At 33.8% G+C, this 24738-nt stretch overlaps 1 protein-coding gene across 1 annotated transcript; it reads left to right on the top strand.

Annotated features, from left to right (window-relative positions):
• The first annotated feature begins 381 nt into the window (after positions 1 to 381).
• LOC147072453 (uncharacterized) lies at positions 382 to 20998 on the top strand. The gene is made up of 10 exons (XM_085947233.1): positions 382 to 702; positions 5297 to 5437; positions 6421 to 7011; positions 9082 to 9206; positions 9762 to 9872; positions 11716 to 11808; positions 13013 to 13189; positions 18433 to 18628; positions 19833 to 20000; positions 20639 to 20998. The coding sequence occupies exons 1-10, from the start codon at positions 580 to 582 to the stop codon at positions 20705 to 20707; spliced, it is 1794 nt and encodes a 597-aa protein (XP_085803359.1). The 5' UTR covers positions 382 to 579; the 3' UTR covers positions 20708 to 20998.
• The last annotated feature ends 3740 nt before the right edge of the window (positions 20999 to 24738 follow it).

Genomic DNA, 24738 nt, shown 5'->3' with positions numbered 1-24738 from the left:
ATGTTTGAAATCCAACGAGCCTGGTCTGCGGATTAAAAAGTCCGCAGACCTGGGGTGCTCCACGCGAAAAAAAAGTCCGAAGACTGTAAATCGTCTGACTTGCGTGCCAATGGAGCGCCGGCATAAGAAGTAAATAATAAAGACGACTTACATCGTCTGATTTCCGTGGCATACATTTTATTAAAAAAGAGTCTCCTCCAAAGAGATTGAAGACTGGAGTCCAATCTCTTTGGTCTCCTCACTAGAGAAATAAAATCCAATATAACGCAGACTATAAAAAATATTATGAAGTACCTAATGTTTTTTGTGCTGAATACTTTAATTATATTTTCCCAATTTCATAATTTGTATTATAATGTGTCAAAAATTATGGCAATTGGCAACACTAATAAATGTCAAAAGACGCCGTTCATGCCGCAATATAATAATTATTATGGTTCACGCTGTCCTTTTTTCTGAGTTATCAGCAGCGTTAGTTCTAAATATAATCATGGATATGTGAAAGAGTGTTAGAATTGCAGAAAGAATATCGTTGGATTCAATTTATGTATTTTGTTATTACTTCACCTGGATTAAATAATGGCCCCCTTACCGTGTCGCCTGTGCCTCGAGCCTAAGAAGCGAAAGATCGACATATTTGACCGACGCCGTGGAAACAATGAGCGTATCGACATTTCAATAACGAAACTTTTTTCGTTTACGGTACGGCACTATTCACTTTTATATTTTACTCTTCAACATTTTACAAACAAAATATGTTTATAGTATCTAATCCATACCAATCAATGGTCAATCACACAGATCAGATTATTTCCCTGGTCAATCATGACAAATGGAATACATACTATAAAATTACCAAATATTTTTCATGTTGACTATAAGAAATGTAATAAATACAGGGAACTCAGAATTTCTGTTTATCACTATAAACAGAAATTCTGAGTTTCCTGGATTCCCCGATTTTTCGTTTTTGAAGGGACTGAAAAAAACGTAATAGAGGGAAAACTGGGTCTTTTTACTGGTTCTCCGCCACCGGCCGCTGTCATCTGTCAGTGAGCGCAGTGTTGCACAACCGAACTATAATTATAGTACATTTTGGTTCGCGTACTATTCGAAAAGGTACATTTTCGTCCGCGTACTATTAAAAAAGTATAGTACGTCAAAAACACCACAATTTTGAAATTTTTTATTAATTGAATTCGCCGGTTTGATTAGGGGTGTGAAGCGAGGGACGGTGTATAATAAAAATAATATAAGATCTCGGTGTGCGATATTAGTCTATGGACGTGGTTTTGCGTTGTATACCTACTCTAAAAAACTAACGTGACAGTTAATAACGGTGGCCGGTGTTAGCGTTTTTCGGTCGTAAGAGGTGTTATAATTAAGCAGGGCATCGGAATTTCTTGAATTCTCCGTTATGTTTATGTGACAAAAAAAAAACTTTCATTTTCTACACGTCCTATAATTTTTGCCGAAATACTATAATGGCTTGGACCGTGTACTATAATTTGATGACAAAAAGATAGCTAAAATTCAAAATGGCGACTGACAGATTACAATGACGGAGAACCAGTAAAAAGCACCCATAACTTATATAAAATTAGAAATCGTACAGATTGAAGTACTTGATGGAAGAACAACTTAAGTAAATCACCTTAAGTGGTTTTTCGGTCCATATCGTATTTAGCAAAGTCTTCTGACTACCTACAGTAGGCGCTCGGTAATCCGGCGTTCGCCAATCCGACACGTCCAATGTCCGCCATTTTGCAACTCGGCTCTCATGCTTTATAATCCGGCAGGTTTCACATTAAACTGCTAGATTACAGAGCGGAGAGCTGTTCACTCGGTAGTTCGGTGCCTGACCTTGACAGATAAACACATGTTTCCTATAGAAATCCAATAATCCGGCATAGGTGAATAAATAAGGGTGCCGGATTACCGAGCATTACACGATTACTGTACCTTCAAAAAATTATTTCTGTATATAATCAATAAAGCTCGCTATATTCATTTAAGTTGGGACACCTCACAAGTGGTTCTTCCACTTGAGTTTCATTTTGGTGGTATAACCTTCCCCACTTTCATCTGTCAGATACTTTAGTTGTGAGATATTTTGAAACATATTTTTGTTTTTTAACCATAAAGTTTATACAATACCAAGAAATATTCTGCTGGATGAAATAACAACTTAAGACATTTGATCATTTTCAAGGCTATAACTTTTTTACAAGCATAAAAAGGTTTTATTTTCATTTCCTACTCGAATAGCTGAACGGCAAAATATTATATCAAATGCACAAATATGTAAACATATTGGTACAAGTCGGTTATAGGGAAGCCAAATGGGTACCGCACTAATTGTCATAGCTGATTTTGGCAAAATTCATGAATTCAAGAATGAAAACCTAACTTAAACTAACCCAACCTAACAAATAATCCAGTATATTGGCTATTTTCTAAATGTGTTTGCCGCTGGCTTCCCCATAACCGACTTATACCAACATATTCTATACTAGCACGAAAATGTTTTCGAAATGTTTAACACTGAATATCTTTCACCAGCTTTCGAGGGTTAAGTGGTTCCTCCATCAAGGTCTTCAATTGGTTTGGAGCAAAGATGTTAAAGAAAACCTTCTGTAGAGATGGAGCCTAAATGTATGAAAATGGACCAAAAAAAGCACCACTGGTCTACTTAGAAAGGTCCCTGTAGATGTCAGTTCTGTTGTCCGTTCACTCGAGGTTTCCGTTTTGGTCCGTTCAGTTTTGAAGCGGCGGTGTATTTAGACAATCAGTTTAGTTGTCTGTTCGGTCTCAGTTGATAATTCAGTTGCGAAACAGCAATGTATATTCGAGTGCTTAAAGTCAGACAACGTTATCTACAAAAGTGTTTTTTTTTTTTTTTTGAGATAATGTTATTTTACATTTACGGCTACATGATAGTCAAACAACGGTATGTCAATCTTTTCTAATTTCTTATTAAATCGTCAGTATAGTTTAACGCTAACTACATAAGTTACCCTTATTTTCATATTTTTTAAAAACTATCCCTATAAATTTTAACATCATCATAAGCAAGATAAATGTACAATACACAATAAATTATAAAATATTAACATTAGGTTTTAAATAAACATTTCCCTTATTGAGTTACAAGAATCTAAAATAACGATTTTTGGCTCTCCTGTAAAGTTGCACTTTTGTAGATAGTGTTGTTTGACACTAAGCCCTCGTATTTATGTATTTTTCATCCACTAAAAATGAATATTATTTTTATAATAAGTTTCTAAACATATTGGTTGGTATAATGCAGTACCTTACCTATATTTGAAGAAATAAGTAATAATATTTCAATCGAAATAAAAAAAGTAGTATGAAAAATATAGCAACATAGTAATGTACACGTTAATTTAACTGGCAACTCTAAAAATATGGATACAGTCACTGATGAAAAACTCATCCTGTCTCATCTCTGTTTTGATTTCAGTCAGCCGCTTCAGTTTTGCATTTACACGTCAGATTAACTGACAGCTCGACTGAAACAGAGACTAATCGGACAGCAAAACTTATTGTTTAAAAGCACTTTTAAGTTAGCTAACTCTGACATAAAAATCCCATATATTTCCAACGTTCTGCAAGCTTGAATGAAGTTTTTTTAAAACTCTCAGGTTGAATAGATTTATCGTTTCAACTATTTTTTCATATTAATTTAGTATGTTTAAAAGAAAATTATTCTTTGTAGGAAAACTAAGGCTGGAAATAAATAGACCTTTTTGAAAGTTTATTTCTGCCGAAAAGAAACTAAAAAAAAAATATTATTAATCAAGGTTGCTGAATGTTGTGTTGGTTGCCCTTCAAAATTCTATCTTCTGAGCATGTATTTTCAATTTTTTTAATTGACTCATTAATTTAGCTAAAAACTAGCCTTCTAGTTCTCTTAGCTCCATTACATTTTTTCTATAACTCGTGCTCAATCATAAAAATACTGCTGATGCTTCATGCCAGACGTAGGGCATGGTGATATCGTCTATGTAAGTTCAATACTGCGTATGAGCCAATATGTTCACAATACGTATTTTTGGCGCTCTCGTTTAAATGGCACAAGCCACATTGATTGGTGGATTCAAATTTTGAAATTGACCAATAGACTACTTGCACTCGGTTAAAATCAATACGGCTTATGAATTATCCATACTAAAGAAGCAAGCAAGACCGCGTATATCCCTGATCCAATACAGCGGATGAACGGAGAGTTGCGGCAATACCGCGTAAGGTCCAACTGATTTACAAAATAATGCAATGGCAATTAATTTGCACAGACGCATACGATAGTAAAAATATATTTTCTAATATAAAACAGGAAGACACAATCAACTGCATTTAAATTTATTTTTTATCTTTTTTATTGACGAAATTGCAAGGTTTTTTGTCCCTCCCGAACATTTTGACAAATGGTTCTTCAGTAGTATTAAACTTACATAGACGATATGCTTCGTTAAGACTGAGTGGCGGGATGATTAGGAGGGGTCTATATTTTTGTGTTGTTCCTCAATCTCAAACAAGTCATGGTTTGTAAGTTCCTCCATATCAAGTTAATTTACATCTTCATTGTCAACTTTCAGATTGAGTTTAATGTGTACAGTATTAATGTGTTATTTCCCCTTTTCGAGAATGATGGTGTTTTTCTTTGCTGTGACATTATTTTGAATGTGTAATTAATAGAAAGAAAAAAACTTAAACAATTGCATTGTGTTTAAAATTGGTCTCGGCCACTGCAGCCATAACAAATATAAATAGAATTGGTTTCTAATTATTAATCTATTATATTAGTATATTATATACCTATCAATGACGATGGGTGGAAGTAGGCTGTGAATACAGAACATAAATAGTGCACACTATACTATGTCAGTCATACTTATTTGTTTTTATTGTATTAGGAATATAAATTGCAGATAGTCTTGGTTACTTTTCCAAAGTCAATTAAGCCCCGTTTAAACCAAACCATAATAGTTTAGGTATGTTGGTGAGATTCGACAAAACTAGTGCACACTTTTCAGTCATGCTTATTTGTTTTTGTTGAATCGTTAAATCGAAAATGTGTATGATTTTATCGGCAGAATATTATCATAATCTGTAATGCGAAATAACTTGCAGCTAATTTAATCATTTGCCTTCGTAACTTTTTTCAGCTCAATTTTCTGATATTTAGGTTTTGTTTCAACACCTTTGCATTCAATCTTGTAACATTAAAGCAGTGAAATAATGATATATAATATTCATTTGCGTTTTATTGCAGGTGAACCCAACTGATAAATTACGATTAATATGTGTGAAATGTATGAAGTTAGTAAAAAAGTTCAATGAATACTATAGTCTGGTGAGAAAATCGCAAGTCTTCTTGGCAAAGACTGGTTCAACAGTTGATGATTACTCAAAGGTTTGTTAATTCAAATAATAAATGACTTTTTCAAATTTAAACAACATTGAAATGCAAGAAATCCTAATCACCTTTTCGCACGCAAGCATCCAATGATTAAAACAAAATACGATACGTTTCTGTGATAAATTAGTAATACTTTTTAAATTTTCGTTCACAATGTCAAAAGTTTTAACCAAGTTTTTAAAAATCTTGTATTGCCTTGTCATTTTACAGCCATAACACAACTAACAATATTATATCCTCGATTTAAAAAAAAAGTAGTGTATGGTGACCTTCTGAAACCGTGGGGCGCGTTTTAGAATCTCGCATAATATAATAAATTTAGATACTTTTTTAATGTGTTTCGGCCATTGATATACTACTGGATGAATTATATGCTTTTTAAAATGACGCCCGATTTTCAGCGACTCGGCCAGTGTTAAAACTTACTGTTTTAATATCAGCAGACTTAACTCAATATAAGCTCACTTAATATTTGTCTCGAAAACGACCTGGCAATAATTATGAGTAAGCCCGATCTAGCTTGCATCTTACTCTAACTAATAGTCAGCGCATGACGACTTGCTCTGTCCGCTCAGACATGAATTTTTGGTAGCTTGCAAGCTTTGGGTTGCAGACACCCTTAGGGTCACTATTCCAAGAACGCAAATTTAGTTTTACAGCCAGGGCAATATGGGTGAAATTCGGGAATCCATATTAACGGTCTTAACGCATTATACCTACAAGGAAATATTATAAGACGATATTCGTAATATCTTCTTTTGTGGTACATTTTTAAAGTGACACTTGTATTGGAACTCCTCATCTAGTAGTATATCAATGGTTTCGGCCCACATCACAATCTGAGTAGGTTGTGCAAATGGGTAACAACTATTTCTCATTAAAACAGAACCTGTCAAAAAAAATCCTCGTGAGATGGCCATGAGGCAATTAAGGAAATAGTGATTGTTGCACGTATTTATTTTTTTTATTTTTTTCAGAATATGTGTCTGGACACCATAAAAACTGATGAAGTTAAATTTGAAATCAGTGTACTACCCAATTCGTATGTATTTAATGATACAATTATTACGCAAAAAGCTTCTGACAATATCAAAAATGAAATCAGTGTTATGGAAGCCACAGATGACAACAGTGTCATCGATGCAACAGGCGAATTAAAATCTGAAATCATCGATAGCAAGCCGTGGCTTCTTCCCAATATAATTTCTAATCGATCGAATCCTAAAATGCACAGCAACATGTCTTCTAGCGAGGCTATCAAAAAATTATTCCAAAGGATGGAATGCAATGTCACAGTCAATAACGGCAATTCGAGGAAGTCAAAGATGACTGCAATGAAAACCATCGCTAAAAATAGCAGTCATGAGAGTGATGACGATGATCATTTTGATAATGATTCGATAGGCACTCATTCGCAGAACGAAACTGAGACCGTCTTTCCCGATGAAATCATGAAAGACGGATTCTTTGTATTGAAAGGTGACAAGATGCACAAGCTAATTACAAAGTTTTACAACCTTCGCTGTGAAATCTGTCTAAATAAACGGAAATTCACCAATTTTTCCGAGGTATAAAGTTACTACATACATAATTGAAATTTGTATTTATTAAATCTTTCCATTGTATAGCATCCTTTGTATAATAATCCTGTAATCATTTGAAATGGACTAATCATTTTTTGAATCAATACTTTTCATTACACCTGAAATTCCAGCATTTTTGATCATTAAAAAATCATGTTTTGACTCATTTAGTGCTAACACCGTGACTGGCGCGTTTGGAGTTGTTGGCCATTAGATATGATTAACATGTTTAAATGTGGTAATTTAAAGGTTAGCAGTTAGTTGTAAAATACGAAAAATGGTAGTTGATGAATATAAACGACATTGCAATCAATATCCATGTTATGTAGTTATCTCAGCAACAGGATTGGTAGGTAGATCAAAGACTTTTGAAGATTAGTTTGTATTTTTATTCATCTCAAAAGAGCACAAATACAAAGTATTGAATACATGAATACAGAGCTTAGAGGTATCAGAGGGTGTTTAAAATGAATGTCCTTTAATAATAGGGTTATATAGTTTATATAGAATAATATACTTGTATGTATATGTGTTGCAGTAAAATACTTGTATGCCAGATTATTACAAATGTTAAATTAGGGAAATATATTGAGGTACATAATAATTATTCAATAAAATATCGGAATCGACGTATTGATTTTGATGGGATGGAATTTATACAATAAAATGCCATAAAAGTAATATATCGAGTTTCACATCAAACCAATGGGTGCAATAAAATAATATACAAAACGTTGACTCAAAATCAAACAATAGTTTTAGTTAGCATCTGCCTTTGATTCTATATTTACCCACCGTATTCAATCAAATCAATTATGAAGGAGTAATACTTTTTCCGCGGATGCATCGTAAAGTTAAACACAATAGATTGGGTGGGTAATGTGACTTGATTACAAATGAAAATAGGGGTGCTAACGCTAAGAATAGTCAGTACATGACATTCGGCTTAATGGCACCAGGACAACTGGACGCCAGGACAAGTGGGCACTGCACTGTCGAATAAAATAAATAGATGTTCGTTACGATTTAATACAGAAAGTAGACAAGAAGTTTAATAAGTTTCTATCTACTGCTCACTTAGTAGTTTTAATTTATTTTGCTCTTAACATAATGTTTTTTTTATTGTGGATTGAGAATTATTATGTCTTTTAATTTCTATATGAAAATATAGAAATTAAAAGAACACTCTTCTCGTGTATGTTTAAATTCTCACCAAGTATTAAATATATATTTTTAAAAGTACCTATAATTCACGAATGTCTATTTTTATTTTCGAATTTCATTAGATTGCGTAGTGCCCAGTTGTCCCGGCGCCAAATCGTCCTAGACCCAGTTTAATTGTATCTGACTAACAAACGGAGATATTTTATGAATATACATACAATGGAAAAGTACTCACGGAAGCAGAAGCAAGAAAAATATTTTTAAAATGTAAAAATAGAGGTTACCGACCTTGAAACTAATATAATATAATATTCTCAGATAAGTTATAATATATAATATACAGTAAAACCTCGTTAATACGAATTCCATGGGACCGAAAATCGAATAAAAATTCTAATTACAAATTATTAAATGTATGGGGGAAAAATATAAAAATTTTGAAAAAAAAAATTTTTTGATTTTCATTGATTTCGTTTCCGATCATAGATGTGCCTACCGAATTGGGTCATAAAATGACAGGATTATTTTTATTACCTTAAAATAAGTAATTTTTGATTTTTTAAGAAAAGTCTCACAATTTTCAATGACTGGCTCATGAAATAGTGTACTTTATTACGATTTATTGAATATTTTTGTATGCCAGGGACTCTGAAATCATTTCAAATTACAAAATTCGAATTAAATGTATTGTTTTATATGAAAATAATGTTCAAGGGACTTTTTTTCGGGAAAATTTCGAATTGCGTCGAATTTCGAATTATCAGTGTTCTTACTAACGAGGTTTTACTGTAACTTATGATCGCCAAAAGATACACATAACAGATATACAATGGCGAATTGCAAGTTTTTCTCGACGTTATGATGTGTTTAATATTCATTCTTTTTTTGTAGATGTGTAGGCATTATAAAACTACCCATGACACAGCTGGTTATGTTACATGCTGTGGGAAAAAATTTTCCGGATGGGAGGTGATCAAATGTCACATGGTTTCCCATCTGCAGCCAGAAGCCCTCCAGTAAGTTTTATTCAAGTATTTGTCGGTTTCTTTGAAGCATTTAAAAGTCTAATGAATGACTGATCCATTACCTCGGTTAAGTAGGTTAGTGTAAGCTTGGAAGTAAAATAGATGTATTATTTTTTCAACATTCCGGATTACCTTCATCCCCAATTAGTCCGGGAAGTCCAATTGTAATAAAAAGAGTCATCACTATCTCGGCCACTTCCGATTCACTGCTGGATGAAGGCTCCTCTTTACTGTGTGTCCACTTGGCTAGGTTAATAATCATGTCGATTCAGTGTGCCTTTGGTCACCCTTTGGGTCTTTTTAAATATCCCGGGTATTTCTCCGTTAATCAGGTTCACCTTCATTTATAAAAGCTCCTACTTCAGGGGTGGATTTTTGAATTAAAAGTTTTTCATGCGCGGTACTGAATCCCGCTGATGTGACACTAACGGTTCTCAAACGTCGACGGAAAATCCCATTTTGATAATAAGTATAAATATCATAATTAATTGCTTTAGATCCGTAGCACAGCTTGATTGTTTGTTGATGTAAATATTTTCATTGCAGGTGCCCAATTTGTCAAGTAAAATCTTCTAACACTATTTCTCTTAAGAATCATATGCGCAGACATGTGCCAGTTACGGAAAGAACCCATAAATGTGAACAGTGTGGTCGAGGGTAAGATTATTCATTTAATTTTTACTTTATGTTATTTTTGGAAATACATACTGACAGTTACAGGACTGTATTTCCCAATCAATATTTTGATATCGTAGTATGGATACAAATTAGAAACTTTATTAACATTAATTTTTTATCACAACAGTTGAATTTCAAGTAGCAAGTAATGAACACATTCAATCATCCAATCATCTGTCTCTCAGCAAATTGTGTCATGCAGCAAATGCTTGCCCTATAAACGTAGATATGCAGTCGCAGTCGACACCCATGGTGGCCGCGTGGCTTAAGCGTTGGACTATCACGCCGTGGGTCCCAGGTTCGAATCCTGGATCTGGCAAGTACACATATTGTTTTTCAATTTGTGTGTGAGTCAGGGTATGGACCTAATAGGTTGAGCAAGTGGCTGACATCCATTTCTCGTAAAAAAACAAATATCTATTAATACAAATCTCTACTCTGTGGAGGCCCATATGATCCTATTAGGATCGGACATGGTTTAAATAAAAAAAAAAATGCGCAGATATATGAGTGTATTAAATGGTTCGTGGTGGATTTATGTGTCTCACTTATTGCTTCTAATTAAAGTCTCTTGAGCGCAGCCTTATTAGATTATAACTTAATCCTATCTTCCATGTGAAAAGGTTCCCTAGCCTGTTCAAAGTTAATTGCATTTTTGGGGAATATATAAAATGTATATTATCTTACGCCGAATGTGTAAAATTGCGTATTACATGAAATCGGCAAAATTTCAGAAAAATGCAAGCCCATTGCCTTATTCGTGAATTCGGCAGTAATTTTTCTGCCTAGTTCATGCATTGGGCAAAATAGATAGTGGCGCTCCGCTCCAGTGGTGTTTTTAGGAACTAAACCAAATGTGTCAAATGCTCATGCATTGGTCATAATAGATGGTGGCGCTCCGCTCCGGTGGTGTTTTTTGCAACTGATCAAACTAACGAAATGTGTCAAATGTCATTGATTATATAAAAATATACCAATCAATAACTACAATGACGTTCATATCCACTTACTATGACCAAAAAAAATCTAGAAATCATATGATAACGGAAGAATTTTGTTAAAAGGTATTTTCGCGATTTGATTAATGCTTGGGTATCAGGCAATGGTCGATTGTTTATTTGTGATAGTATGATTTGATAGTTTGTTGACAGTTGTTAGCTAACCTCAAAATGGACATTCGGTTGAATTCAGAATTACAAAACCTAACCTAATAATATTATATTATGTCCAATTATAACTAATAAAACCATCCGTATTAAATTTACTTTTCCTACTGTCATGTTGACAGTTTAAGAATTCCATACCCTGCCGAATTCACGCACTCTGCAGATAATTTGCCTAATTCATGAATAAGGCAACGGGCTTGCATTTTTCATGAATTAGGCAAAATTTTGCCGCTTTCATGTAATATGGAATTTCACGCATTCGGTGTAACATATGCACCTATATCTAAATACCTCTTAAACTACAACAGGCTACGTGGGCATCAATTACAGCAGTGAAAGCACTCATACTTGAGAAAATCACACGTCAATATATATTGCGACCTCATTGAGAATCGAACCCGGCACCCCTGGTGTGAGAAGCCTTCCGCATTGGACTACGGGAGCCGCCAATATTATGATAAAGTTGTATTACTAATTCGAAATGAAGACAACTTATCGAGGTTAATTTAAATTTGATTGAACTATTAGTGTTCTTCGCTGGGTCAAAAACTGTATAAACAGATCTTAATAATAATTGTGTTAACAGTTCAAATAAGAATGATTTTCCAATTATTGTGGGTTTTATTTTGTTAATTTCCCGATTTTCAATGCTTTAGGTGTATCACCGCTTTTGCATTAAAGCAACATTTATTGACACACCGTTCCTATGAAGAAACTCATCCGTACACATGTGATATATGTGGAAAATCGTAAGTTTTAAATTAATGTTTTTGAATATCCTAACTGTATAATTCCTGTGATTGAATTAGTGGATCATTTAATCAATCATTGGTAACCAATGCATGATCTTTCCTGTTCGCGCTTGAATAACTTTATATTTATGTCCAGGTCCGCAAAATATAAAAGATGAATTCGAAAAATCCAACACTTCAATTTGCCCAATACCTGGGGAATACAATAATGCCTATTCAAGATCCTTTTTTAGAACTAGATGATAAGATGTTGATTTAGTATATAAGCAATAAGTAACCATATTCTGTATCAGTTGTATATGTACCAATAGGAATACATAGAGGAAACTTAAATTAATTGAATTTAAAAACGATTATACTAAGGGAAAAGGGATTAGCCAATGTCTAATAAATAAAATAAAAGAATATGAAGCTTTGTGTATAGAAGGTAAATATTTTTCCGATTTTTAGTGACATTATTAAATGTTAATGTCAAAATGTTAAAAGCCATGTGAAACGAAATATCAAATGTTTTGTATTGCAATATTGAAAAAGCGTGAATTGTGTTTTTTTTTATACTCACTTTGGCCGTACTCATTTTATTTAGAAATTAAATCGCTCAGACATTATGAATTGAATGATGTCATAATTATTACATACATAGTAGGAGGATGTCTGCTAAAGTGACAGTATGTGATTCCGTGTCTAAAATATTGTACTTCAATTTAAAATAAATTAGGTACTAAAAAAATCTCGAATGTAGCGATAAAAATTATATATTTTTGTTTAGTTTTGATACAACAAAAATGATAATTTGAAACATAATCATGATTGCTTAAATTCTTACATTTGCTTATTTGCGTCGGCTGCAATGTCGGATCATTTCAAGACTATACCATAACTCAAAGTATTTACAAAATATGTGTATACATAATATTTTGTTTGTAACCAACCATAAGTGGGTTTTTTTTATACCCATTCAAACTTAATAATATGTGTCGTAGGGGTCTGATTTTGTAAAATACTTTAAGGTTTACTCTGAATAATAGTGGTTATGAATCACTGCTCTAAATGAAATGATACAAAAATAAGCTATGCTCATTTCAAAATTACTCTTTTTTTATTGATTAATTGCTCAAACCAAAGTAAAAAAATATCTCTTATACACTTAGACAAGAGGATGGTCATGTAACAGTTTTATTCATTTTATTTATGATTTCAGATTCAATAAGCATTATTTCCAAATTCATCAAACTTTTGCGCACACAAACACCGTGGGTACTCATTTGTGTCCAAAGTGTGGTCGCTGCTTCCGTAACAAGTATGGGTTACAATATCATTTGAAATTTCATGACTCCAGTGACGAGAGAAGGACCAAGTGTAAAGAGTGTCTTACAGTGTAAGTAATATTTTCGTAACATAGCTAATATGAAATATGATATTATACAGCCATATGAGCATGTCTTTTCAAAAACTACAGTAAAGTTAAATAACCTCTTAAGGGCCCACATGCCCAACGTAGGTCAAAATGGAGATTTTATGCCATTTTCAGAGCATAATCCTGGACATTTCTTAAACGTTGTAGATAATCAAGTTATATAACTTTGAAGCCTTATTATCCTTTATATTTATTTTAAACATTTGATGACTGCATAAAGTATTTTTATTAATAAAATAGTATTCTTTTAAACCTCTCGATCTAATGTTTTAGAATATAGTCACATTTCAGTACATCCATATGCAGTGGTGTGAAGATTTTTTAGATTTATTAATTTTTAAACGCATTTACAAAACCATTATTAAAATTAATGTTAACATTATATGGTGAAATATTTACGATAAAAAATTATATTTTATAGTCTCTGTGATCCCAAATTTGACAAGAATTAGGCATTTTATTATTCAAAAAATGGGCACGATTAACACATTTGAAGATAATTCTAAAGATACTGATTATAAGCCATGTCTTTAACCATTCAAATGTGATAAACATCCTACGAATAATGATTGCTTTATAATAATTATTGACTTAAGAATAAGGTAGTGTTTCTTTGAAATACGCCATTTCATTGGCATTTCCCAGTGGTTAAGCTACAACATACGGCCGTAGCCATAAATTGACAAACGATAAATGAAGTAGGGTGTAAGATCATGTTAACGCGTATGTTCAAACATATACTGTTTTTAAAAAAACTATTTTTTTTTGGTTGGGTTAGGTTCATAGTTCAGTCAGATCGATGATTCCCAATGAACACGAACAGTGTCAAAAGATCATTGAAACATACAACTTGAAACCTTCATTTTATTAGAGTAAATTATGGTTACAGGACATCATTGAAATATATTAACCTTTTCGTCGCGCCAATGGTCGCCCCAATGTATATCATTTGTCAGCGGCGTGATTTTTACGAATCATAAATCATATCATAACTCGTTAAAAACTGTCATTAAAAATCCGAGAAGCAGTAGAACCGATAAATATACATTCCTAATAATTTTACGACATCTAAAAATAAACAAATACGACTTAAATGGGGCGATATAGCTTGAACAAACACGTCCCATAGTAAAAAAACCATGCATAGGTACATACCAGGCGGCCACTGTCGTACTTCAAGTGGCATGGACACTTGCGCCGATGACAAGTTTATTAGGGCACGATACGATACGTGGGAACCCCACTTCAAACACAGAACACATTAATATTTTACAGAGCACATAAAAAATATTACGAAATCACTTTATTTATTATTGAGGGGTTATTTCAAAACACTTAACATAAAATTTTATCGGACAAGAATTTAAAATTTAATAGTTTCATGGTAATCGTAAAAACAGGGCTGAGGGCACAAAGCTACATCACATTCTCGACACATAATATTTGTCATTTTTCTTTTTGTATTTTTAATGGTAGATTGGGAACATACCCGACACCGCCTAAATGCTTTGACTTTTTTCTCAGTTGGGGGAACTTGACGTGGCAAATGTTTTAAAAGTTCGGTTTTTAACATTCTTTTTGGATTATTACTGGAAGAAGGTATATTTAATGATGTTGAAGGTTTTGAGGCACTACCATATTTTTCTATTAATTGACGAATTACTTTAATCTGAAAATCGGCCAAAGAAGTTTTTTTACCGGTTATGACTGTGTAAATAATACTAGCATTTAATAAAAATAAATCAATGATGTGGAAACCAACTTTTTTGTACCACTTAATTGTTTTTCGCATGCACGACAGACTACTCAACATCATGTCAACTTTATCGACAGAGCCCATGTTTTTGTTGTAATCAACAACGCACTTCGGTTTTATAATGGGTAGTCCCGTGGCTCTATTGGTTTTATGTGTGGGCACCATTGAGTCGTCGTGCATGGTAGTTATCATGTGTACCTCCCTTTTGTCATGCCATTTCAACACAAGCAAAGGGTGTCGGTTTAAAGATTTTATTTCACCCTTTTTTAATTTTTGAATTTTCGGCATTTGCTTCCGATTGCTGCGAACTGTCCCGCACGCATTTGTTTTTTGTTTAAACAAATGTTCAAATAATTCTGGGCTGCTGTACCAATTGTCGCAAAAAAGTTTATGGCCTTTGCCAAAATAATCCCTCATCAATGTGGTCACAACAGCCCCAGACACACCCAACTTTTCACTATCGGTAATTTCAGTTCCGTCGCCACAATAAATTATAAAATCTAAAATATATCCAGTTTCAACATCACAAATAACAAATAACTTAATCCCAAACCTATGTCTTTTTGAAGGTATAAACTGCTTAAATATAAGTCGTCCTTTAAATACTATAATACTTTCATCTATACAGAGGTTTTCATTCGGCAACATCGAGTCTTTGAACAAATTTCTGCAGTGGTCGAGAAGTGTTCTAATTTTGTAAAGTCTATCACCGGCAGGGGTTTCACTGTCAGAGTAGTGAAGCATTTGCAAAATTAGCTCATAACGATCTCTGACCATTGTTTGGCTAAAAATTTTTGCATTTAACAAAGGGTCGGTACTCCAGTGTTCCTCTATTGTAAGACGGCGGTTTCTCGTCATCAATAGGGTAACAGCGTAAAATATGTACAATTCGCTTATGGAAGTATCATACCAGTTATGAATTCGGGCGTTAGGTGTGTGGACTTGTGTGTTGGTCAGATGATCGTGATAGCCGTTGGTAAAGTTCACTATTTTACCCATTATATCTTCATTTAAAAAGTGTGTGAAAAACTCCATTTCACTTGAATTCTCATTCAAGCCTACACTTGGATTAACACCAGTGTTAAAACTGTCAAAGTCATACACAATTGGCACAAATGGTCCCGCGGTCCACGGTTGACGTGGAGCCTCTGGTGCTTCATGTCCAGAGGTGGAAGTGGAAACCTCTGGTGCTTCATGTCCAGAGGTGGAAGTGGAAGCCTCTCCCACATTATGGTCAACATCAGAAGGGTCGTCAATATTGTGTGGTTCTGCCAGCCCTGTTTCTCCTTCATCATCAGTTTCCATTTCATAATCGGAATCCAAGTATTCAATGGATTCTTGGGCTTCCTCATCGGATACACTATCACGCGCAGACATTTTGATCGCAATGTACAAAAATTAACTTTAAATATTTCACTACACAATGTACCGACACGAACTTATTGTCACTATTACAAATGTATATAAAAATATATATGAAGAATCTGTGAACTCGAAATTATATTATTGAAATTTAAAATACTACTTTTACACACATTTTCCACTAATTTCAATGGGTAAAATGTATGAAATCTCCAATATTATGATTAAAATAATTACACTTAATCACAGAATCGCGTATTCAAAGTAATTTTATAAAAGCCGAAACTGAATGGTATCGATAACCGTACGAAACCAGACACACACTGTTGAAATAGTATCACCGCACTATTCCAAACAAAGCCGAAGTCGGAAATGACATCACACGCCTGCGCATATTGCGCAACCAACTAGCGGAGATATTTGAATCGACAAAACTGATTATTTGTATTTTGAAGGAAGTCGATATGGGTCGAGTCTTTGCTATATTACGAACTATTTCATAATGTTTGGATGACAAAAATCAACAGATGTCAGTAGAATAATAATGAAGCAAGTTCGTAAAACAAATTTCGTCTCTGTTGCTTACCAAATAACGAAAATACAGCAGTAGAAACTTACTGTCACCTCTAGGCGACGCTCGCGGCTCACATATACGGCGATCACCGGCATCTCTACATGACGCGCGCGAGGAATAGGTTAAGATAATTATTGGTGTATGTATTCAAAGTGTAGGTAATACCACAAGAATAGTGAGAAGTGCATCTTCTGCAAGTATTAAAGTTTGTCACGTAAATGCAATGCGCATTCAATATTGGTACAGTATAACCCCTATTTTATGTTTCAAAAAAATAACGTTTTATTAAAAAACAACGTTCAATTTAAATTTTTATTGAAAAAATCATGTATATTAATCAGTTTGTTGCATTTTTGTTTTTTTTTTATGTAATTCTCTTTCAACATTTAAAAGTGTCATCTTGAATATCAGCAAAGCTTGTAAAGTAGGTTTTTAAACCCTCGGTGAACCTCATTGCTTCTTCTTTTGTTGGAATATCAACCTCTTCTTCATCAGACAGTTCTTCAGAAGCGCGCGTAACTCGCATATTTTGAATATTTCAGACTTAAATCGCGGGAAAGAAAAACGTAAATGCGGGTATAAAATGTACTGAAATACATCGGGACTGAAAAAATTACACGCAATTGCCGGGAAAACGTGAATTCTGGGCACGTAAAAACGAGGTTATACTGTAGTATGTATTTGAAAATATTCAGAGGGCCCCCCTGTATTTAGTACATAACTGGCATTATGTCGAGACAAGATATAATAATATATAGATCAAACTTCTGAAGCTGAAGGCGGCGAGTTTGAATCTTATGCGATTGTTCATTTAAATGACAATTCATTGTGTAATTATTTCTTTCGGGCTTACAACGGTGCAACATGCGATTGCTACAAATCAATGAATCTGCAATCCAAAATGTTTTTCACAACTAAATCGCCGGTACTGTTTAAGGCCATGCATTAGTTGAGGCACGGTCTAAAAAGATCGTTGCTAGGCGATGCGCGGACTGCGGGTCGCGGGTGCAAATGACACCTGTCAAACGAAATATTATTTTTCATATAAATCCAACATACGTTCATTTTATGTTCTGTTTATTGTTCTATTAGTAACAATAATAATATATTCATTGACATGTTGTCTTTTTAAAGTAAATGGGTAACATTTTTAGTCATCTTTACACGATTTTAGAATTAATTGACCCGTCGCCATCACGCAGCAAAGTGACGTGCTTCTGGCTCGAGATTCTCTCAGTGAATGGCAGCGAGTCCAAAATTTCGTCGCGCCTACAGTTGGAAATTATTTGGCGTTTCACTGATGCGTCACCTTAACAAAAACCAGTCACGAAAGATGAGCAACCGACTGAAAGTCCTGACTATTGTCGGAAATACACAACAATAGCATACGCAGAGCAATTAACGTGACACATGCATACTCTTTACCATCCAGTATTAAATCATAATTAAACATTGATTAGACATTATGTACTTACTTTGTTATTGTATTCTTATTGTTCATTTCATTTCTAGTTTTGACAGCCCTTCAGATCTGAGAGACCATATTGTGATCATGCATGGCGATATACTAAGCCTTTGTACTTTGTGTAACTACTCCACACGCAAGCCTGTAATGCTACGTCGCCATATGAAAATCAGACATACGGAGCTTACACCACATAAATGTTCTCTGTGTCATAAAGAATTCAAACTGAAACGTAGCTTAATTGTAAGTACATTATAATATTACTCCACAACAAAAAATGTCTTAGTGTACGTCCTGAGTGGCAGCGTTCGGCGCAGCGTTGAGCGTTTTGCGCAACTCAAACGTATAACCGTGTGTGAAAATGTTTGTAGACAATGTCTTTTTTTGGTTATACATTTATACGGTTATGCGTTTGAGTTGCGCAAAACGCTCAACGCTGGCACTGAGGCCTCACACTTAGGCCGAGATGTATATATTGTCACTAATCATTAATAAGCCGTTTTTCGGGTATTTCGTATTTAGTGTGTGTAAATATATCTTATTATATTTGAGGATACATAATATGTAGAGTCTGTACTATTTATGCTGGCGTGCGGTTTCCCCCCCGCTTCAGCATCTTAACACTGCATTACCTCTCGTTCCCTCCCATTGAAAACTCGAAAGTCGAGCGCTTTCCGTCCGTGAGCGACGTGACGTGAACGCCAGCCAGCATAAAGAATACGGACTCTTCTAATTAAAATATTTAATTCTAACATTGAGAATATTTTATTTAGCTATTTGCTTTTTCTAATTGTTTACTTGTCATGTCAATAAAAAAATATACGCCTGAAAAGGACATTGTAGGTATACTGCAGTCCATCAGTATATTTTTTATCTGGGTGATCAGTAAAATAAATACTGCTTCCCCAATACTTTTTTGTTTATTTGGCAATGGATCAAGGGCATAAGAAAATATACTGAAACCAAAATAAGGTAACTTACCATGTTCGACCTTAAGCGGAGCATATTGGTCCATAAAAAACATTGAAGATATTAATTATGTGTTTTAGGAATGATAATTCTAAAATTTATGGTACTATCCATATACATACTTATATAAATAAGTGGGTTTATGCATTGTTTAGAATGTGAAAGCGTCTTAGCAACGTTACATAAATTAAGGGCCCTGTAGAATAGTGCTGTGGGCAATTTATTTTTAAATTTTAATGAGAATATAATATGTTTCTATTGTTATTCTCTTCTATACATAGAACACTCTGTTAAGCTCTCTAGCTTTCTAGCAAAAATTAATATTATTCCAAAGCGTCAAAGATATACTGTTTGCTCCTAAAATCTAAGATGATGTTTTGTACCTAATCGCTGATCAATGTAATGTAGCCATGGAACATTACATGAAAACATTGTGTCAATTGCTTGTCACATTTTAAATATTTCTTGTATTTCTCAGACTCACATGGCGCAACATACCGGAGAAAAAAAATACGCCTGCGTTTACTGTCCGATGACTTTTGCAGCGCCCAGCAATTTCTATATTCATCGAAAGAGAAAGCATTTAGAGCAATATATAAGGGACAGTGAGCTTGCTAACGTGAATAAGCCCGTGAAGATTTTAAAAGTATGTACTTTATTACGAATTGCTTAGAAACTGTGTAAATACTGAAGAATCTGTTTTAACAGGATTAATCCATTGATGAGGAGTTAATACAGTAATACCAAATTATTGTTCATAACAGACAGCATTTCTCTCAGTTTTTATGCTATTTTACTAATGAGTTTTCTTAGTGTCGTCAATACCATTTCATCGATTTACCTTTTGAGAGGAATGTGTTCATTTATCTTTAGTTGACTGCTAGATAAAATAACATCATTCAAAATTTCATAATATATTAGAATATGAATGGTGTTTATGAAAGAACAGGGGGATTTTAGAATTTAAATTCGAATTCCATCAAATACCCTCGGTTGATAGTATTAATATTTATTTTATTGTTTAAAAATAAGGTATGAAGGCATGTTGATTTTAGCAATATTTTAAGCTTTTTTTGGTGTTGAAAAAGGCTAGATTTAACGCCATACGACAGATGTGTATTATCCAAGCTATGAATGCCTATTCAAAAATGCAAGACCTGGCAAGAAAAATGTCAAGTTGGCAGCTCTGCATGTGACATTATCCAATGGGATATATTAATACCTACCTACATCTTTTTGAAATCTCACATGCTCGGTGTTTAGAAAATATTTTATTTATTACAGGTGAAAAGTAAACGACCACGAAAAGATTCTAACATGAGTGATTCTTTGCCACCATTGGAGGAAGTATAATAGATAAGCTTCTCCTTTTCTTTAAAAATGTACAATGTATAGATTTAACAATAGTTTCTATGAAACGCTTTCTGTAATTCTTCGGCCACATTATGTTAGTTTGGAGCAGCCTGAAGAGTTGAGTGGTCACTGGTAACATTAAATGAAGGCGGTCATCAAGGCATGCACCTTGGATGGAAGGAGATTGTTGGCAATGTCAGTAATTTCAGTGATCACTATCCTGAGTAATGAGGGAAATGATATGATAGATATATATGTAAGATTTTAATTTGAAATAAAATAACTTTTTCAAACAATGTCTTATTATTTTATAATAGTTACTACCCCAATGTGAGTATAGGCTATGTCCAGACTTGTGCGTTTAACCTGCGCTAAGCATATGCAGCGGCACGTGCAGAAAAGCTTGCTTCCGGTCGGTTGAACAACGTCATTGTCACTGGTACATGCACTACTGCACATACTTAGTTTTGTTCAACAGTCCGTGCAACTTCTCTCTTCGGCAATTTCAGCTACTATTACTTCTTTTAAACTAGTAGTTTTTTTTTTAGATCTAGATTCATGAATTCTTAAAAATAATGTTTTCATTTAATTCCAATTCCTTCAGTAGTCAAAACATAAGCTTTTTTCAGTATCAATCACCGGAAGTACATATTTTTGATGTCTTTTTCTCACTTTCCAGCAGTAAAATTATAGCACTTATACCTGGTAATATAGCAGCTTCAGTGACATCCAATGCAATTTCACATTTACTCTGGTCAAAAATTAAACACTAATTGACACAGGTGTTGACAGTCAAAGGCGTGCGTATGCGTCCAAAGCATTCAATCTATGGCATGGGCTAGACTACTCGATGTTGAAAAGTGGAATCAAAAGTTGTAATTGAAAGTGTGTAAGTATGAACGTAGCGTATAGCATTGTTTCCCAACGGGAACTGCAAGAATTCGCATAAACTTTTTGGTAGACTTCAGAAGGTTTAACATGACCTATTTTTAAACGATTAGGTATATATTGGAAGTACTTAGTGAAAGTTTTACTTAGGAGAGATGATTTTGTTGCAACAAAGGATGAACGCAGTGTTTCAACCAGCAGCGGCTCCTCTAATATCATGGAAGTGCTACGCACTGCTTGCATTTTGTAAGACATCGCTCAACTTTTCATTGTTATTCATATGTGTATCACTCACTTCGCGAAGTAGAACATGTAGCAGTATTGAACAATACTCATTTCATGCGCGCAAAGCGGTGGCGATTTTCAGTTTGCACAGGATTACAATGAGGTCATACTACTTCACTGGTTTGCTGCCACCGGATCCGCATAGCCACTCATATTCGGTGCCGCCGTATCCGATCGGAGCCGCCTCTATAGTTATCATGAAAATGTTATTCTTCCACTAGCACTACCATTGAGTGGTTTATTTCTTAGCTGGCATGTAGTTCAATACGTTACCGATATTTTTTCCTAGTTGGTTTTATTTTGCATCATAATTCGATTTTTTATAGACATTTTTCAGCACTGTTTTATAAGGTCCTACCTACATGCCACTTATCATTATCAGATTATCACATGTTCAGCAGTGGCAGCATTAGGTTATTCAGAATATTTTTCAGTATGATTTTATAAAGATAAAAAGTTTTTTAGTCAAGCACGCCACTCTTCAAAGAAAATATTAATTGGCCTTCATATTAGTGTTACTCAAGTGGATTGCTTTGAAATTTGATAGTTTTCATAACACGGTGAGAACCAAATTCCATAAAAGCAATTATGCAACCAATACATTTCGTTTTATCTCAGGCCGTAAAAAAAACCATAAAACAAAACTGCTTAACATAATATTTTGGAGCATTTTACAAGGGTCGACATTCACAAAACCCACTTGAATATTTGGAATGGGTAGGTACTGTGAATTTTTTTTAAATTTACGACTTGTTATAACATAACTTATTTATAACAAATACAGTTCAAGTTGAAGTTCAGTGCCGCCTGGCTCCTAGTGGTGACATTATATTTTACTGACATATTTACATGTTATCGACTAATAAAAAATATGAATATTATAGTCGTCATTTGGTTTTGTCTACTTGCCCTAATTTTTACGTTTTCGTGGATTGGCACATGGGGTCAATTCTATATTATATGGGGCGGCAGTGAACCTGTTAAACGGTGGTCCTATGTTCCTCTAGTGCCGTTTTGTGTACCATTTTTACACACTTTAGATCGGCGCACGAAATTAGGACTCTAGAAACAAAACTGCCAGTTTCTGTTTTATAACAATGTTGGCGAGTTAATAAAAAATATATTATAAAATCTCACTAGTGTATAAACAATTTTCATTTTATACATTTTTCAGATATTGTACCTATAAGAAAGATAATATGAGACATTTTTAATGAATTGCCAACATTTTACGAAAATAAAAACTGGCGCATTTATTTCTAAACCACTCAAATACATTCAATATAATACAAAAAACAACAGCACTACATGAGTAGTAGGTCGTATGAGAATGATAACATTAGAGAAACATACTTCTAATGACATAAATACATCCGAAAAAAACTGAGTTTGAATGAAGGTTGATATATTACCCACGTAATGTTAATTCATTTTATTATTTCACGTAAATTAATAAAAATATGAAAAATTTAAAAAATAACCATACAGCTTTGCACTTTTAACAAAGTGAATTACCAAGATGTCATCCGTTTTTACGACAGTTTCATATTTGGCTGACTAATTGCATGAAGTGTAAAGCCATAAACCGTGACATTTATGTTTCTTTATTGATATTAAATCATTCTCCCAGTTCATTAGTCCACTATTATCAGAAACAGCAATCTCATAATATAAGTAAACACTAAATACAATATTGATTCTTCGCAATTTTATAAATACAGTAAAACCTCGTTAATACGAATTCCATGGAACCGAAAATCGAAAAAAAATCGTATTACGGGGGGGAAATATAAAAAAAAAAAAATTTTGGTTTTCATTAATTTCGTTCTGATCATAGATGTGTCTACCGAATTGGGTCATAAAATGTCAGGATTATTTTTATTACCATCATAAATTAACTAATTTTTGATGTTTTAAGGAAAGTCTGTCACAATTTTCAATGACTGGCCCATGAAATAGTGTACTTTATTACGATTTATTGAATTTTTTATATGCCAGGGACCAGTGGCGCACCCAGGGGGGAGGGCAAGGGGCCCTGGCACCCCCAAAAATGAAAATTATCAGAATGATTTTAAACATTGAATTCAGCGCTCGGAATGGACAGGAACGCACCGGAGCGCCGTTGTGGTTCGTGGAATTCCAAAATATACCGTTCCGGCTCGTGGATTCATTTAAAATTTCGTTGCGGTTCGTTAGATTGAGATAATTATATATGAATGTATCTATTAAAGTTTTTCTCAAAATTAAAAATTAACGATGTTATGTTATGCCGGGCGTGCAAGGGTTAAAAATAAAATTTATGACATCCCTAAATTTCTTTCAATTTTATTTTCTTTTTTGTGTCGATACATCCGTGCCTAAATGCATTGTCTAAACACTCCAAATAATTGCATACTTACATGAAAAAAGTAGCTGCAGCTACAAGCTACAAAAAAATTGTGCCTTTGCTGACATTGTTTGAAAACCTTTTGTACTTAAATAACTTAAATTCAATAAAAAATAAAGTAGGCACCTACATAGTTGTATAATAATTTCTAAAGTATGAAACATCTCAGTACAGTCTCGCTTTTACCTTTGACTGGTATGCATTGCGAATTTACTTACCTACTAATTTATTACTTATATTTTATTGTGAGTGATAAAACTTATTTATTTTCATCGCCATCTAATTGCCGTGTTAATTTTATACCCACGTATATTTTTTCGGGCGAATGAATTGAGTTTTCGGTGGTAAAATTAATATGATAAAGTTTGGTAATTTAAATTGTACAATTCCGCTAAAATATACTTATTAGTGATCATCGCTTGTTTTTTAAAACATTTTGTATTATTTAAATTTGTTCTCTTAAAATTTGGTT

Source organism: Rhyacophila brunnea, unplaced genomic scaffold (assembly GCF_057557595.1).
Source record: "Rhyacophila brunnea isolate RB1 unplaced genomic scaffold, BYU_Rbru_1.0 scaffold_2, whole genome shotgun sequence".
NCBI lineage: Eukaryota > Metazoa > Arthropoda > Insecta > Trichoptera > Rhyacophilidae > Rhyacophila > Rhyacophila brunnea.
Note: the sequence above shows the minus strand (reverse complement) of the source record. Positions and strands in the feature narration are given on the sequence as shown.

Coding starts and splice junctions, on each gene's coding strand:
- LOC147072453 (XM_085947233.1), top strand. CDS start 580: ATGGCCCCCTTACCGTGTCGCCTGTGCCTCGAGCCTAAGAAGCGAAAG. Junction 9,873..11,715: donor TGTGAACAGTGTGGTCGAGG/GTAAGATTATTC, acceptor TCAATGCTTTAG/GTGTATCACCGCTTTTGCAT. Junction 11,809..13,012: donor TGTGATATATGTGGAAAATC/GTAAGTTTTAAA, acceptor TTATGATTTCAG/ATTCAATAAGCATTATTTCC.